Below are 18,964 nucleotides of genomic sequence, written 5' to 3' on the forward strand. Positions count from 1 at the left end.
GGAAAGGACGAAAAACATAGAAACATAACGCCGACGATGGAGGTAATTGCTGGGAGAAACCACCGAGAAAATCAATGTAGCTGGTGATATTATGATGGAGGTGGTGGTGGCGCCGCCGGTGATTTGCCATATCAGTAAAAAAAATGGAGAGAGAAAATGGAGTTGATGAGAGAGAAGATGGTGAGAGGTTAGAGGAGAGAGAAAATGGGTATATGCTGAATTTATGGGTGATATTATGATGGAGGTGGTCTTTAATCCAGAAACGACGTCGTTTTATCTAGTATGCACGCATAGATGCGTAGATAGGTATCTATATATTAATCATTACCAAAACGTTAGCATTTCAACCTGCATATCTTTTGTAGAAGGGTCTAAAGCTTACTTCAGTCCGAAAATAGAAGTTTCAGTCAATTTAATGAGGCATGTCACGTCAAATTCTACTTGCATTATTAGCCCATTTGCATTGTGAAAAGAGTCCATTGCATCCTTTGTGTCCAAGTTTTTGCATGGCCAAGTCCAATCCATTGCACGTTCTCAGGCCCAAGCCTCGAGTCCAAGTCCGTAGTCTATGTTCAAGTCTATAAGGGTGACGATCTTGTTATTAGGCCCATGCATGAGTCTGAGTTGCATTCATTCATGCATTTGCATCAATTGTTCATTCATTCTTTTTTTTTAAAAAAAACTTCTAAACTTTTGATTTTGCCTGTTTATCACTTACCATGCATTTCTTTTAATTTTCCAAGAATTCATTCTGTTTCTTCATAGGCGAGTCGAGTCTTCGTAGGCCAGGAAGCCCAGAGGAAGGTTAACTCGAGGCGAGTCACAGAAAAGTGAGCCAATTAATTCGGGTCCGAAAAAGGAAGAGATCTCATTCAGCCTCAAACTCTCAAGCTATCGCCGCTATCAATCACTTTGACTTTGGTTCCCAAGAAAGGATCAAGGGTTTCCCGGATCACAAGTCGCGACTACAAGCTTAGGAACGTCGATTCTTGATCGCGCGTTTCCTAGTGAGGTATAAATCTCGTTATTTAATATTTGTCCAATTTTTATTACTTATCAATCAATGTTTTTCCTTATCTTTGTTTGTTGTTAATTTTACACTTTTCATTTCGCGATTATTAGTTATTAACTAGTGTGTGACCCGGGCGATACCCCGGTTGCTACATTGAATAACTAATGTTTTAGATTTTTCTTGAGCTCAATATTTGACCAAAATACTTGTATTCGATATAATGGAAAATATCCGTTAAGTTTGTCAACTACAAATGCACGCTAAATCATTTATCATGGAAAGTGAGTTTTCAGTCATATCATCTTACAATTTGTATAATTTATTTTCTCGTGGAACTAAGTACGTCAAATTAATAAACACTAAATTAGATATATATGCTGCTATGTAAGACAATTTATAGTTGATTCTTATGAGACTTATGACATCAGGTTTCTTCATGGTTGTCATAATGTTTAATTTTTTTTTCTTTTTCAAAATAGTCCATATATAGAAATTAAAAAGTCACATAAAAATTTATTTGTTTTAGATTTCATGTGAACATTTATTTATAAATTAATGTGAAGAGATAAACCACAACTGGTGGTTGGTTAAGATGGTAATGAGAATTATCATCCAAACTGAAAGTCTGGTGTTCGAACCTCATTGTATTGATTTTTGGTTGCCATTACATACTACATGATGAGTGGATGATGTGGCGTGAGGAGAGTACTACGTGACACATATATATTTTCCGCGAGACTTCCACACAAAGCGGTCATTCGTCCCTAAGGACAGTACCTTTGGACGCTTTAATCACCCAACAAGATAATGTGCTACTATTTATTCGCTTACGACATCAACAAGCATATGTTATTTCCATAATTTATAAACAAAAACTTAATGAACACATCAACAACAATAACATAATGGAGTACATTAATACTCCGTACTCCATATCACATTATTACCAACTAGCTTCGAGTCATACAGAGTCGACATATGCAACAAATAATTATTCCTATACGACCTTCTAGGAAACGTTAAATAAACGCAGAGTATGTCAAGGGAAAATGAAACGACAATACAATGAATTATTCGATGGCACAATAATGATAATGTTTTATGGCTCGGGGCTAAATCTGTGCTTGAGTATTGCAATGAATTCCGGGGACGTAACACCGCCAATACTAACAGCTGATGTGCATTTCTTGTCTGTCTCGTCGACTGTTATTTTTTCCGCCTTTTGTAGCAAATCCCTAATGTAAGACCAATATTGGGGGAAATGGTCCTTTTCACGGACCTCAGTATAAACCTACATTTTATTATTTCAAAATGAACACGTATAAATCTAACGAAAATAAATATAATAGTTAACATCCACATACTACGTACTATTTTCTTTACTTTAAGTTATTTATAGTTACTAATTGCACGGACTTTATTTTAATATTTAAGTATTAATATATTCAATTTGGAATGTTAAAAAAATATAAAAAATTGATATTCTAAAAATACATATCGAGATTAATCTAACAAGAGCTTACATGTAATGTACTCCCTCCGTATTTATTTAAGGGATACACTTGCTTTTTCCGGCCGTATTTATTTAAGAGATACACATGCCATTTTTAGTAACTTATCAACCCCACCATCTAATTAAATAATCTATCTAATACTCCGTATATTATATGTACGTCCCACCACCCTATTAAACAAATAATTTCAGAACTACACCCACCCTCCACCCCTCTAAAATGACATGGTCCTCACTTGTTTTACTTATTAAAATATCTACCCCAACCCCACTTGTTTTATTACTTTATTCCATTCAATTTTTTTTCTTAATATCTGTGTCCGACCAAGTGTATTTCTTAAATAAATACGGCCGGAAAAAGCAAGTGAAAGTTTATGATCAAAGTTTTATACTTTGGACACATTTTTCAAATCGTAAAGAAATAGAGGTAATATATAGCTATATTTTGATAAGTCTTCATTGGTGTATGTTTTTTATTTAAGATTGCAATGATTTGATTTGAATTGTAAAAATGTACTTTGTAACTATCGTTAGATTTATTTCAAGAAACAATCTACGGAGACTTGCTTTCTTATCTTATAGACTTCATTAATACTTCGACAACTTGGCATATATTTTCTCTATCTTACTCCCTATGCTCCTTATTATTCTGCATAGTATTACTCCCTCCGTCTCTTAATACTTGCATCGGTTTGACCGGTGTGGAGTTTAAGACATTTGAATTGACTTATTAATTTAAATATCGATATTTGTTGATAGTGGGGTATTTTTTTTAATATAGTTAGTAGAAAATGTGTAATGGGGGGAGTGGTGAGTGAGGAGTGTTGATTTTTAAATGATTTTTTTGTAGGGAATAGGGGTGTATGTGGGGTAGTAGGTCAGTGTGAGAAATAATATAATATTAGTAAAGACTTCCATTTATAAAAGCGGTGCAAGTATAAAGGGACGATCTGAAAAGGAAAGCGGTCAAGTATTAAGGGACGGAGTGAGTAATATAGAAACCGAAGAAAGAAGAGTATAAGTATTTGCACAAATGATCCTTCGGGCCGAGTATTTTGCACAGTAAATGTTATTCTTCGGGCCGAGTAATCTTTTTTCCATTTATTTAAGCAACTACTATATCTCTATTTCATAATGATCTTTATATTTATTACTGCACAAATATTAAGATAAAATATAAAAAACGTGTAAAAATGTGGGTGAATATAATAACCTCTATTATATAAGTGAAAAAGTGAGGTTATTTTAGTAAACCACTTTTGGTGTCCCTCTTCGATCACTAAAATATCCTTCACACTTAAAGAAGCATTTTAATCATATCAATCTAGCCCCTTAAATAAATTCTTACCATTTTAATCAATCTGTTTATATGTGTTCGGCTCTATCTAAGTTATATGTTTCTTATATTCGCACGCTACGCGTTTATATTATATTATTTACATATTATTTCAGGTTTAAATGTAATAACACAAATCTGTTTCTCATATCTGCACGCATCGCGTACATATAAGACTAGTAATATAGATAAAGTAAGAGATATGTGTAAAAAAGTGGGTAATTTAAGTGTAAGAATAAAATAAATACAGTAAGAAAATGTGAGTGGAAAATTGTAAATGTTGTGAGGTAAAAGGGGTGAGATAGTAATTTTTTATGTCGAAAATATTATAAAGCATAATGTAAAGAACATATGTACTAAAACGTTAGTATAGTACATATTCCGTATAAAATTTATTTTATAAAATTACAATATTTATGTAAAATGCCACGTACGTTTGCCTCGTGCGTAAAAGCTGGTAAGAGCAAGATCAAGGGGGTCTTATCTTAAGATTTTCTTCATTTGCCTTGTCAACATTTCATTAATATTAAATAATTAAATTATTGTTAAGACTCCTTAAGATTCAATCAAATTTAGCTCTTCACCCATTAAATCATTTAAGACTTGTAAATTTATGTAAAATATCATTTTATTATTTAATTTAACTCACATACCAAGTCTTAAGTTGAGTCTTAATTTTTCAAGACTCACTTTAAGGCTTTGATAAGACCTGTCTACTTCAAAAGTTCAATGATACAATTTCTATATGTTTGATCTTAAGACTGATGAATCATATGGCATGTCAGCACAACTCATGTCTTAAGACTTGGGGCTGATCATGCTCTAAGTATTCCATATATAACATGAACTAACAAATTTAATCACGTCTGGAGAATACAAAATAGTCGTGCGATGCATTCAGGAGATGCCAAAAGTACTCCGTTATGTTATTTTTGGGTGCAAATGAGCCATAAGGGCAATATAAACTATAAATTGGGGAGAAGGATTTGAACCTTTGACCTATTATACACATGACTTCAATCTTAACCATTATGCCAAGACATCATTGATAAAAAATACTCCGTTATAACTATACATACGGAGTCATTAGCAACCTATAATAGTACTCCGTTATACTCCCGTTGTTTAAACTTTCACCATTTGAAAATACTCCATCCGTCCCGAAATACTCGCAACGTTTTGACTGGACACGCTTGCCAATGCACAACTTTCTCCACCAATATCTTGAACTACATATTATAAAAACTTATAAATATTAATATTTTGAAAATATATATTAAGATGAATCCAACAATATATTATATACTAACATTTGTTTTCATATTTGAAATAAAATAGGGTCAAAGTGAATTATGTGAATAGTGAAAAAGTCAAACCGTTTCAAATAATTCGGGACGGAGGGAGTAACTTGCATCAGTTTAATTTTCACATTTATCAACTTATCCGTAATTTATTTTTTCCCACACAAGTTTTCACACTGATCGACCATATTTGATAACTTTTGTGTAAGCATAATCATAATTTATACAAAAAATTGTTACTCCGTAGAATTGTTTCAATATTAACTAGTGTTCGAGAAGGCGAGAGGTGTAGAGATCGTCGACCCATGAAATCAAGAAAATATGAGAAAATGGGTGGGTTTGAATGTGATGATATTATAAGAAGAATTAGTTTAGATAAAAAAGAATATACTAGGATTGAATTGAAAGTGTAAGCTTAATTAATTAATTATAAATACTGACCGAGTTTTGGAAGTTAGGACCCCAAGGGGTAGACCAAGCAATCATATAGTCACGAACCTCTCCTTTAACATTGTTACCGCGGTACACACGAGCAGCTTCAGTGCCTACAGCTTGAGAAGTTGGGTGGGCATGGAGGAAAGCAAGCCACTGACCATTTTGAAAGGATCTGGGAGGTTGTTCATTATATATATAACCAGACCAATCCTTTTCCTCAACAAGTTTAAGAGTATCACCAGTACCATTATACACAAGACATAGTGTTGTAACTCCATTACCATATTTTGACTTAAGATTCAATACATGTTGAAGAGCACTTATGTTCTTGTCTTCAGCATGGATTAATCTCATTGCCTCTCTTGCTCTGTCTTCTTGTGTTATTTCTTTACCTCTGTATTTTGACATTTGTTTCAAGGTTTGATCTGTAATTGCTGCCCCGAATGGATTCATTTTCTTTTTCTTTTATTTTTTATTTTTATAGTTTTATTGTGTTTTGACAACTCTCTTGCATATTTGCTATCCGCTATCCAGCCCTTTATATACTGAAATCCATTGCAAAATTCATTCCCAGTCAAAGAAATTTACGTAAATAGTGTCTAAAACCCGATTGTATCATCTAATAAGTAATGGATGACGTATACGTTAGTAACAACCAAGTAATACTTATAATATGTATACAAAATAAGGTCCACAAATTCAATTCCTACCGGACGGATGTACATGGTTCTTGATGGCGAAGATTTCTTTATCCTCCCTCCTCCTCTCAAAAGTCCGATCTAAAGTTCTGCATTTAACAAACTTGGTTCAATTCAGCTGTATAAGGTTCTGATCTAATACTCCGTAAGAAATGTTTTCTTACTAGGAAAAAATGTGTTGTGGGGTTTTTCCGGTGAGATACCTTGGAGGTTTCCCGGTAACTTTTAAGGATTTAATCAGATTGTATTTTTATAGAGAGAGAAAGTAGAGAGAAGGCAGAGCAGCAATTGCTCCTGAATGTATTGATTGTGGCCCCTTTTTCTAGGGAAGTGGGAATATTTATAGTACTAGGTTTTTGTGGGAATGACCTAATATTCCCCTTACATGATTGGCTGGGGAATGGGAGGAGGACACGTGTCTTTTCTCCTTACAATTCTCTGGTCTCTTTTGGCAATAGTGGGCTATTTGGGCCTATTGTGCTTAGTCATTCACTTGGGATACATACTAATTAAGCCCCTTTCCAGGTATAGGTTTTATACGTACATATATACACACTTAAATACATACATTGTAGATACCTAGATTAATACTCATGCCCCGGAGTAGACTTCGTATGATTTCTGCTTAGGGGGCGCAATACGTGCCAGGTGTCACATCCTTATTGGTACACGAAGGCACGGTAATTTTGCCCACAACATTTGCCCCTCAAGAAGGGCATTTCTGGAAACACTTTCCGGGTATCGCTTCTTGACCTTTGATTTGCATCTTCATCTTTGGGTCAGGTGTTGAGGTGGTGACACGTGTCACCTTTCTCCATTTTTCCCCTCCCTATATATATAGAGGGGGGGGGGTAAATTTCATTTTTTTACATTTCGTTTTCACAGAGCTCTCATAGGCGATTTTCGGCGTATTCCCACCACCATCAGGCGATTTCCGGCCACCACGAGACTCATCCTTTTCCTCGTCAAACTCATCCTGTTCTTCGCGAAACTCATCCTGTTCTTCGCGAAACTCATCCTGTTCTTCACCGAGTACTTCGCAGATCTTTCAAGGTTAGTTTCCGCCTTTCTTTCTTGTTTTTGTTATCCTCTCGTCATTTTTCTCTTTGTTAGCGGCCGACCTCTTAGTAAGGGTTTGAAGGTTTTATTTAAGATTTTTCCGCCGTTCATCTTTTGTCGGGGCGGACGTCCAATCGCGTCTTTTTCTTCATTGTTGGTCACTCCTAAGCCGTGCTTCGTTCACTATGCAGAAGGCATGGCTAGAACCAAGCAAACGGCAGATCCTACGCGCCTGCGCTTGCGGGAAGAAGCATCGACACCCCCTAGGGAGAGATATTCTTCCACCGCCCCGACAGTCGACGAAGAATTTGTCGAACTCTTTCAAGAGATCGACGAGTATGTCGAGGCGGGGGAGCAGGCGGCAAGCTCGTCGGAGGGTACAGCGAGCCAGGCAATGGGGGAGCCAAGCGTCTCTCCATTGTCATCGGCCGCCGAGGAGCAAGAGGCTGCTCCCCAGCTTATTAGGCCCAGAGGACGGGAGGAGGCCCAATTGCTTCCGTCAGAGATTCACCCAGACGTGGGCTGGATGCGGTGGCTAGACAGGCACGGAGCCAAGATGAGGGATGACCTCTGCGTGGGGGAAGGGTACCAAATGCGCGTGCCGGCCGGTCTGGACTCGACCGTCAGCTTGCTTGCCGAGGGAGAATTCCCTGTGTATGCCGCATCCATCAAACTCGGCATGAGATTCCCTCCGCACCCCTTCGTTGTGGAGGTGTTAGATGGTTTTAACATTGGGGTGGCCCAGCTGACCCCCAACTCATGGGCGGATATCTTTGGCTATATTGCCAAATGTGCGCTGAACGACGTGGAGCCGTCCTTCAACGCTTTTCTGCATCTGGTCTCCCTCTCTCGTTCCCCTAGTGCCGCCAAAGGGTGGTTTAATCTGAGCAGCCGTGGTACCTACCAGACAGTGGTCGGCAAGCTCAGCAAGTGGCATATGTGGAGAAAGAGGTGGGTCGTGTTTTACACGGACGACCAGGAGATGTATGAGCGGATGAGCCGCTGGAACTGCAACGCCAACTACATGGATCGTGACGAGCCCCTTCCCCCCCTTACTGCCGAAGAGTGGGATCAGATAATGGTCCTGTTCAGAGCCAACACTTACCACTTAACAGTGGATAAGAGTTTCCATGTGCCGGCCGAATGGTTGCCGCACATTAGCCAGTTTCGGAACGAGGCCTTTCTAGCGGCCGTAGGGTTAGGATATTCCATGACTCGAGGTTGTATGCCAATTTATGTGCCACTCTGCCTTGGTCTTATTCATTTTTCTAACTTTGGATTTCTTTTGTTCACAGAGGAAGGAATGAGCAAGCTGTCGGCGGCGGATACCGGGAAGGGCGATATGACCGATTGGATGGCAGACATTTATGAGGCCAAGATGCTGAAAGCCAAGGCCGAGTTGGAGGAGAAGGTGAGTATTCTCTTAGGTTGTTTTTGCAAGTTAAGCTTCCCCCGTCCAGTGTCCACAGTGGACGTCTTTTTAGTGCTCGTCACTTTTTAATGACGGGCCCCTTAGTTAGTGTTTTTCCTGCGGTTGCCAAGGTGCGCCTCGTCACCTTTTAATGACGGGCCCCTTAGTTAGTGTTTTTTTTTTTTTTTTAACAAGTGACTCGTGGTTGATAGGGTACGCCTCGTCATTTTCAAGACGGGCGTCCTTTTTAATGACGAGCCATTTTTCTATGAGTGTCTTGCACTTGATAAGGTACGCCTCGTCATTTTTAAGACGGGCGTCCTTTTTAATGACTAGCCACTATTTAGTGACTTGTGATTGATAAGGTACGCCTCGTCATTTTGAGACGGGTGTCCTTTTTATTGACGAGCCACTATTTAGTGACTTGATTGATAAGGTACGCCTCGTCATTTTTGTGACGGGCGTCCTTTTTATTGACGAGCCACTATTCTGTGAGTGACTTGTGATTGATAAGGTAGGCCTCGTCATTTTTGAGACGGGCGTCCTTTTTAATGACGAGCCACTATTCTGTGAGTGACTTGTGATTGATAAGGTACGCCTCGTCATTTTTGAGACGGGCGTCCTTTTTAATGACGAGCCACTATTCTGTGAGTGACTTGTGATTGATAAGGTACGCCTCGTCATTTTTGAGACGGGCGTCCTTTTTAATGACGAGCCACTATTCTGTGAGTGACTTGTGATTGATAAGGTACGCCTCGTCATTTTTAAGATGGGCGTCCTTTTTAATGACGAGCCACTATCTGGTGAGTGACGTGTGATTGATAAGGTACGCCTCGTCATTTTTAAGATGGGCGTCCTTTTCAATGACGAGCCACTATCTGGTGAGTGACTTGTGATTGATAGGGCACGCCTCGTCAATTTTAAGCTGGGCGTCCTTTTTAATGACGAGCCACTATATGGTGAGTGATTTGTGATTGATGACGAGGCCTAATATTTGACTGTCCTTTACTTTCTTTTTTGGCAAGCTAAGGACGCGGCTAGAGCGTCAGGGAAGAAGAAGGGGACGACTCTGTCCCAGCTGAAGAAGAGAGCTGTGCCAGCTGGCTCGGAGACTCCGAGTACCTTCAAGAAGCCAAAACCCCTACCCCGCCGTCTCGTGAAGAAAGACGAGTCGAAGGTTGCTGAGGGGGGATGCCCTGATGACGATGAGATTGGCGTGGACAAGCCGTCTCTGGTGGTGGACTTGGTGTCCAAATCGAGGTCCGGTGGGCATCCGGACGAGCTGGAGGATCCTCCTTCTGGAATCCCGGCCGACGTCCGCTCTCAGATACCTGTGGAGGTGGCCCGCCGAGCTCGGTCATCGGGCGGTAAGTATTATTCGAACGTCGTTCAGACGTATCGAGCCTCCTCTAGCAGTTCTTCTTACTCTCCGCGTCATCCTAATGCCGTTGTTTTTCCTATAGCCAAAGACAAAGGGAAGGATGCAGCTGCTGCAGAGGACGAGAACGTACCTGCTACTCCCCACTATTCGTCAATGGATAGGGTGGCTATATGCCGCAAGGTTTTTAAGGCCGTCCCCGCAGAGTATGTTGCTTCTCTTCCTGGCCGCAAGACTGACGCCCAGTTTGGTGCGATCCAGGCCACTCTTCTCGACGTAAATCTATTTCCAACTTGCTTGTACTTGTCTTCTCTTTTAGAGTCATTTACTAATATGTAGCTCCTTTTGCAGTTGTTCTGCCGCATGGAATTCTGCAAGAGTTGGAAGACCCGCACTGCTGAGGAGCTCAAAGCTCAGGTGGCTGAGTCCACCCACCATGGCGACTATGCGTTCAAATCCATTGAAGAGGTCCGCCTGCAGATGCAGACGACCATAGACCTTCAAGCGAAGGAGGTAGCTGCGTTGAGATCTGACAAGGCCGAGCTGCTTAAGAAGATCTTGGCGCAGGACAAAGACATGGTGGCAATGGTCGAGGAGGCCAAGACAGCGGCGGCGGAAATACGGACGCTTCAGGACCAGTTGCGGGAGTACCCTCAGATCAAAGAGGCGGCTGAGGAAGCCGAGCATCTTCGTGGGGAGCTGGAGACGGCCAGATCGCAAGTTCGCACCTTGCGTGAGCGTCTTCTGGAATCCTATGATCAGGGGGAACAAGCGACCAAGAACGCTGTTAAGCATGCCTGGGAGAGCCACATGTCAGAGTATGATCTTGCGTGGTTCCAGCGGCGAATGGAACACAGTGCCGCTGTGTTGGCTGCTGAACGTCTTGGTCAGCCGCCCCCTGAGTTTGTATCATCTGATGACGAGGACGATGCGGCCGCTCCCTGATTTGCTTCCTTTCCCGCTTTTTTAAAATTTTATTCAAGCGTTCCCGTGCCTAAGGGCAAAAACAATTATTTTGTAAAGTTTTGGCGCTGATGGCGTCTGTACCATTGTGCCTGTTGAGCACACAACAATTTTCTTTTTGTTTTTGAATTCTGAGCTACTTTTACACGCCCTTCTACGGGCGTTGTTTTATAAGTAAATAGGTTGTTTTTGATGCTTCTCTTATCTCGCATTTATTTGCTCTTCATAATTTGATTATTCCTTAATCAATAGGCTTAATCAATAGGTATGGTAGCCAAGGTGCAACTGAGTGTACACTAAGCACGTTGGTGCCGCAGGCAACTGAGTATGCGCTAGGCACTACTATGGTCGTCTCTTTCTTTGGCGAGCGTGTCTATAACGATATTGATTGACGCAAGTCAATCAATAGGTATGATTGCCGCTAGACATGCTCGTCAAATGGACTGGACGGCCAAACGTTCGTGCCGCCTAACTTCTGAGCAAACAACCTTTGTTTCAAAGTTGTTGGTGCCGCTGGCAACTGAGCATGTGCTAGGCCCTACTGTGATCGTCGCTTTCTTTGGCGAGCGTGTCTATAATGATATTGATTGACGCAAGTCAATCAATAGGTATGATTGCCGCTAGACATGCTCGTCAAATGGACTGGTCGGCCAAACGTGCGTGCCGCCGCGCTTTTTAGCAAACAACCTTAGTCTCTTTGATATTGGTGCCGCAGGCAACTGAGCGTCCGCTAGGCACTACTGTGGTCGTCTCTTTCTTTGGCGAGCGTGTCTATAACGTTATTGATTGACGCAAGTCAATCAATAGGTATGATTGCCGCTAGACATGCTCGTCAAATGGACTGGACGGCCAAATATTCGTGCCGCCGCACATTTGAGCAAACAACCTATGTTTCAAAGTTGTTCATGCCGCTGAGCTTTTGAGCAAACAACCTATGATTTATGGTTTTTTGTGCCGCTGAGCTTTTGAGCAAACAACCTATGTTTCAAAGTTGTTCATGCCGCTGGGCTTTTGAACAAATAACTTATGATTAAAGTTTATTTGTGCCGCTGGCACTTACTATGCCGTACTGGTCGGCCAACGGCTTGCTTATACTGGGAAGGGAGTTGGATAGGTGATCAGCCTACAACTTGGTGCTAATCTGGGCCATTTCTTAGGCTTCAAACAATTAGTCTTGCTGAGTTTTTGCTAATCTGGGCCACTTCTCAGGCCGTCATACAATTAGGCTTTGTTATGCATTGGAGTGTATATTTTTATATTCATTGTGCGAGCAATAAATATTACGAGACAAATAGAGTAGTATTATTTATAACTTTGCAAGGCGAATTTAGCCGGTTACAAAAGTAATTACTACCCTACTATGACCATTAGAGGCCGCCCCTTGGGCAATGGATCGTGGTAAGTAAGACAAAGCTTAGCACATATCTAGAAGAAATACTTCTTGAGATTGTCGGCATTCCAAGTGCGCAAAATAGGCCGGCCTTGCATGTCTTGAATGCGGTAGGTTCCATCTCTAACCTCATCATAGATCTCGTAAGGTCCCTCCCAAGTGGGCGTCAGCTTACCCTGTTCATTTGCTCGTCCTGTGGACTCCATTTTCCTGAGGACAAAATCTCCCACTTTGAGCACTCTATTAGAGACTCGCTTGTTGTATTCCCTTGCCATCCTTATCTTGTACAGCTGTTGTCTGAGCGCTGCATTTCCTCTAACCTCGGGCAGAAAGTCCAAGGCTGCTTTCATTGTCTCCCAGTTAGCATTTTCGTCATACAGCATGACTCTCAACGTTGGTTCACACATTTCTATGGGTAGGACAGCCTCGGCGCCATAGGCTAGCAAGAAGGGTGTTTCACCGGTTGAATTCTTAGCCGTGGTGCGGATGGACCATAAGACATTTGGCAGCTCATCAGCCCATAGACCTTTGGCTTCGTCAAGCTTCTTTTTTATTCCTTCGGAGATAATTTTGTTGAACGCCTCAACCTGACCATTGGCTTGGGGTCGTCCGACTGAAGTAAAACAAGTGTGTATACCGTGGTCTGCCAGCCACTCTTTCAGCTTAGGCGTCTCAAACTGGGGCCCATTATCGAAGACGATAGCCTGTGGAATCCCAAAGCGAGTCATGATGTTCTTCCAAATGAATGCTCTCACATCAGTAGTTTTTATGTTTTTGAGCGCTTCTGCCTCCACCCATTTGGTGAAGTAATCTACAGCAACGATGACATAACGCCTTCCTCCTGGTGCGGTCGTGAATGGGCCTAGAAGATCCATCCCCCATTTAGCAAATGGAATTGGGCTTGTAATGGGCGTCAGAACTCGTGCCGGTTGGTGTATTAGGTGAGAAAAACGCTGGCACTTGTCACACTTCTTGACCAGTGAAATTGCGTCCTCCTTAAGAGTCGGCCAGTAATAGCCGGTTCGAAGTGCCTTTTCAGCCAAAGCCCTCCCACCAATATGCGAGCTGCACAACCCCTGATGAAGGTCTTCTAGAATTTCCTGCCCCTTCTCAGGTGTTACACATCTTAACAAAGGACGGGAGTAGGCCTTTTTATAGAGGGTGCCGTTCCACATTTCAAACCAAGAACATTTCTTTTGAAGTTTTGCCGCTTCCTTTGAGTCTTCGGGCAAGACTCCATTCATTTTAAAGTTCACTATGTCATCCATCCATGTGGACGTTCTGTCTAGAGTTTCCACCTCCATTTGCTCAACACTTTTGTGCTCTTTTACCTCCCAAAACACGTGCCGAGGGGTATCACAAGACGCGGAACTTGCCAACTTTGACAGGGCATCAGCTTGGTTATTTTCCGAGCGAGGGACTTGCCTTACTTCAAAACTTTTCAGTGGCTCTACTTCCTGATGGACGGCCTGCATGTATTTGACCATAGTCGGATCCCTAGCTTCGTAGGTCCCATTAACTTAGCTCACAATCAGTTGGGAGTCAGATAGTGCTACAATCTCCTCGGCGCCTGCCGCCTTACACATTTTAATGCCACAAAGCAGGGCTTCATATTCGGCTTCATTATTTGACGCCTGGAAGTTAAATCGCATAGCATATTCAAAAGTATCTCCTTCTGGGGAGTGACAGATTATCCCAGCTCCACATCCATTCTGTGTGGATGAGCCGTCTACATACACTGTCCACATCGTGTTTGTATTCTTGGCAAAGTCTGGCCTCGTCATTTCAACAATGAAGTCGGCACATGCCTGTCCCTTGACAGCTTTCCTCGGCTCATAGGTGATATCAAAGGCGTTCAGCTCTATTGCCCAATTCAGCATTCGTCCTGACGCCTCCAGCTTTGTGAAGGGCAGTATGAGCGGCTGATCTGTGTAGATCACTATTTTGTGAGCTAAGAAATAATGACGGAGCTTTTTTCTGGCCATGAACAGAGCTAAGCCAAACTTTTCCACTGTAGGGTATCTAACTTCAGCATTTTGAAGAACATGGCTGACAAAGTATACCGGCATCTGTATTCCCTCCCTCTCTGTCAGTAGAACGGCACTCAACGAGTGCTCGGACACGGCGAGATACATGTACAAAGTCTCTCCTAGCAAGGGACTAACAAGACGAGGCAAGGTATGTAAGTGCTCCTTTAATCTGACCAATGCCGCCTCGGCCTCGTCCGACCATTCAAACTTGGCCTTCTTTCTGAAAGACCTAAAAAAGTAGTGGCACTTGTCTCCAGCCCTGGAAAGGAATCTGCCCAGGGCGGCCAAGCAACCTGTGAGCCGCTGGACCTCCTTCACTGTCTTTGGTGAGCTCATATCAATTACTGCCTGGATTTTGTCTGGGTTGGCTTCAATTCCTCTTTCATCAATCAAGAAACCTAAGAATTTGCTTGTCGTCACCCCGAACACACACTTCTTAGGGTTCAACCTCATGTTGTAAGCTCGAATAGTCTCAAATGTCTCTCTGAGATCGGTTATGTGCGCCGCCCTCAGCTTACTTTTTACGATCATATCGTCAATGTAAGCTTCAATATTCCTGCCGAGCTGCTTAATGAACACAGTGTTAATAAGACGCTGAAAGGTGGCCGGTGCATTCTTTAACCCAAACGGCATCACCTTGTAGCAGTAAAGGCCTTGTTCAGTAACAAATGACGTTTTTTCCTGGTCGTCAGGCCACAACGGAATCTGGTGAAACCCTGAGTAGGCATCCATAAAGCTCATCATAGCATGCCCTGCTGTAGAGTCGACGAGCCGGTCAATCTTGGGCAGTGGGAAACTGTCCTTTGGACATGCCTTATTGAGGTTGGTGTAGTCAACACACATTCTCCAGGTACCATTAGGTTTTTTGACGAGGACCACGTTAGCAACCCAATCGGGGTACTGACTAGGCCTGACGAACCCAGCCTCCATCAACTTTTGTATTTCCGCGGCTGCCGCCTGATTTCTATCTTCCCCATGGTTCCTTTTCTTCTGACGAACCGGTTTGAAGTTTGGGTCCACATTCAGCTTATGGATGGCTACAGCAGGGTCAATACCCGGCATTTCGTCCACTGTGAAAGCAAAGATATCTTCAAATTCTCTCAAAAGGTGGACCAACTCTGCCGCCAGCGGGTCGTCAGGAGAAATCCCGATGGGCACTACTCTGTCAGGTTTATCTGTGTTTAATACCACATTGAAATGGGCCCCAACAGGCTCTGGGCGTCTCTCTTCCATGTGCCCTGCTGAGATAGTTAATGTTTCTTTGACGACCTTGGGTTGCGTGTCGCCACATTTTCGTTTGTTGCTCGATGTCCCTTTCTCTTCACCCGTCCCCCATGTTTCTGGACTCAAGGTGGTTAGGTAGCAATCTCTAGCTTGTTGATGGTCACCATGTATAGTGCTGACGCTCCCATCGTCACAAATGAACTTAAGAAGCATCAGATGAGTCACAATGACAGCCTTTGCCCTGTTCAACGTGGGACGCCCCAAGATGATGTTATATGCCGTCAGATCTTTCACTATGAGAAAACGGACATCCATTTGCCGAGATTCCTTTTTATTTCCCATCCTCAGAGGAAGGGTAATTATGCCGACTGGGTGGATGACACTACCTCCGAAGCCTATAATGGGATAGTGGATTTTCTTAATCTTTGAGGGATCATGTTGCAGCCGATTCAAGCACTCTAGACTAATTATATCCGACGAACTTCCTGTATCAACCAAAATACGCCTAACCCTCAGGTTAGCAACTTTTAACTCAATTACCAAAGGATCGTCATGCGGGGTGGAGATTTTCCCACGGTCGGCCTCGCCGATTTCAACTTTTGGAAATGGGTCAACTGTGGCCTTGCCGGACAGCATCACTTGCCCCAATCGCTTGGCATAATCCTTCTGGCCCCTCATGGTCGGCCCGCCGGCGGCCAATCCTCCTGAGATGACTGCCACGCACTCTGGGTCGGTACGATTCCCGTCTTCCTCCGAGGGAGGGGATTTGTTTTTCTTGTAGAAGGGTTTGCCAGAACCTCCCGTGTTCCTGCTGATATAACTTTTTAAGAACCCCTTGGTGGTTAGGCCATCCAATGCCCTTTTCAAGCTCTTACATTCATTGGTGTCATGCCCAATGTCACTGTGAAAGTGACAGTACAGTTTGGGGTCCCTACTTTCTGGTGGCGACTTCATGGGAAATGGACGATCAATGTCATATTTGGACCCGACGTCCATCAGAATTGTGTACATGTCTGTGTTATACTCGAATCGCTCCCGATCATAAGTTCTAGGCCGTTTCTGACCTGCCGCTCCGGGGGCCCTGTCTGACTCTTTTGCAATAGCCCACGTCCCGTTAGGCCGGTTCTTCTTTTCGAAATTCTCCTTTTTTGCCGCTAGCTCGGCGGTATCACTTCCTCTGGGATCTTTCGGGACGCTGCAAATCTCTGCTGCATGAATGAAGGCCTCGGCCTCATCCAGCACTTCTGCCATTGTTCGGACGCTTTTCTTTACCAGATCAAACTTGAAAGAGCCCTTTTTAAGCCCTCGAATGAGTTTATCGAATGCAACACCATCTGGCAAATTCGGAATTTGCCCTGCCTCTAGATTGAATCTCTTCACATAACTCCTCAGGGACTCGTCCTTCCCTTGCTGAATCCTACTCAGATGCATGCTCGTCTTCTTCTCTTCCTTGTGAGCCATGAACCGAGTAGAGAACAATAGCTCGAGCTCCGAAAAAGAGCGAATAGTTCCGGCTGGAAGTCTCTCGAACCACTTAGAGGCTACTCCTTTGAGTGTGCCCGGAAAATACTTACACCAGGTTGAGTCAGTTGTTCCTTGGACATACATGTGATGCCGGTAAACCAAGAGGTGCATGTCCGGATCTGTGGTACCATCGTAAGCATCAATGTTGGGCGGCTTGACTTTGGGTTCCCTCTGGGCTCTCATGATGGAGTCTGCAAAAGGGGTGGTGTGCCCTAGGGCCATGTTGGACACCCCCTCCTGAATGTGATATACAGGGTCTTGACGCCTTGAGTAGGGTAGCCGCTGGGAAGACTCGCGTCCGCGAGTTTGACGGGTTGGACGGGTGGCCCCTGGACGCGCCTGGCTCAGATGCGTATAAGTTGGATGAGGGAGAGGTCTATCCGGCATGACGGGGGTTGATCCAGTGTCAGAAAGTTCAGACTCAGAGTCAGGCAACTGCTCTGCGCGTGGCTGCTCACGTCCTCGGGACGTTTCTCCGATCAGTCGCCGTGGCATTCGGCGTGGTAGGTAAGATATTGCCTGATTTGGCTGACTTGCTGGCGGCTGTCTCCTCAGGTCCTCGCCTGTCAGCCTGGTCCAGACATTTGGGGGGCGCAAAGAAAGTGTTGGCCTATTGCTTGCCGGCCTCTCATGATTTGCAGCCACAGCAGTGGTGTAAATCAGCATACTCTTCTGTACCTCAGCATTAACTGTCTTTGCCACATCAGCTTGGAACTCAGCCAAAATAGCCCGAAGAGCACCCACAGAGACAGGAATATCAGGGTTCTCCTCTATTACCGTATCCACCCGAGGATCCAGGTGTCCTCCAGGAGGGGTGCGATTGGCCTGGTCGTCCTCCTCGCTGAGCACCTCTACCTCGGCAGTGTGACGAGGGGTGTGCCCGGCCGCAAATATACGCGCTGCATCTTCGGTGATTCTTGTGGCCGGCGTATGATGTTCAGTCGGCATTTCTCTTTCGAGGGGTGGCCGCTCTACTCGCGTAGGCCGCCCAGCATCGTTGTCCTGTCGTTGATCTTCCATGTTACCGTACCTCCCCACAGACGGCGCCAAATGTTGTGGGGTTTTTACGGTGAGATACCTTGGAGGTTTCCCGGTAACTTTTAAGGATTTAATCAGATTGTATTTTTATAGAGAGAGAAAGTAGAGAGAAGGCAGAGCAGCAATTGCTCCTGAATGTATTGATTGTGGCCCCTTTTTCTAGGGAAGTGGGAATATTTATAGTACTAGGTTTTTGTGGGAATGACCTAATATTCCCCTTACATGATTGGCTGGGGAATGGGAGGAGGACACGTGTCCTTTCTCCTTACAATTCTCTGGTCCCTTTTGGCAATAGTGGGCTATTTGGGCCTATTGTGCTTAGTCATTCACTTGGGATACATACTAATTAAGCCCCTTTCCAGGTATAGGTTTTATACGTACATATATACACACTTAAATACATACATTGTAGATACCTAGTGCCCCGGAGTAGATTTCGTATGATTTCTGCTTAGGGGGCGCAATACGTGCCAGGTGTCACATCCTTATTGGTACACGAAGGCACGGTAATTTTGCCCACAACAAAATGTACTCTCTCCGTATATAATTAATTGGTGCACTTTGATCAGTATGGAGTTTAGTAATGGTAAGTTGTACTATATAATTACATTACGGAGTAAGATGCTAGTTAGTGGGGTAATGAAAAATAAAC

The 18,964-nt window shown here is 43.3% G+C and overlaps 1 protein-coding gene across 2 annotated transcripts; it reads right to left on the reverse strand.

Annotated features, from left to right (window-relative positions):
• Nucleotides 1–1,902: 1,902 nt before the first annotated feature.
• On the reverse strand, nucleotides 1,903–6,123 carry LOC110792766 (23 kDa jasmonate-induced protein). 2 transcript variants are annotated; one of them, XM_021997589.2, is made up of 2 exons: nucleotides 5,604–6,121; nucleotides 1,903–2,303 (listed from the first exon to the last, which is right to left on the reverse strand). In XM_021997589.2, exons 1-2 carry the CDS (start codon nucleotides 6,048–6,050, stop codon nucleotides 2,112–2,114), a joined length of 639 nt encoding a protein of 212 aa, XP_021853281.2. In that variant the 5' UTR covers nucleotides 6,051–6,121; the 3' UTR covers nucleotides 1,903–2,111. The 2 variants fall into 2 exon arrangements, with proteins under 2 accessions (XP_021853281.2, XP_021853282.2); XM_021997590.2 differs by lacking the exon at nucleotides 1,903–2,303 and adding an exon at nucleotides 2,321–5,090 and having other exon boundaries at nucleotides 5,604–6,123.
• Between the last annotated feature and the right edge of the window lie 12,841 nt (nucleotides 6,124–18,964).

The sequence above is a fragment of the Spinacia oleracea genome, chromosome 6 (genome assembly GCF_020520425.1).
Source record: "Spinacia oleracea cultivar Varoflay chromosome 6, BTI_SOV_V1, whole genome shotgun sequence".
Lineage (NCBI taxonomy): Eukaryota > Viridiplantae > Streptophyta > Magnoliopsida > Caryophyllales > Amaranthaceae > Spinacia > Spinacia oleracea.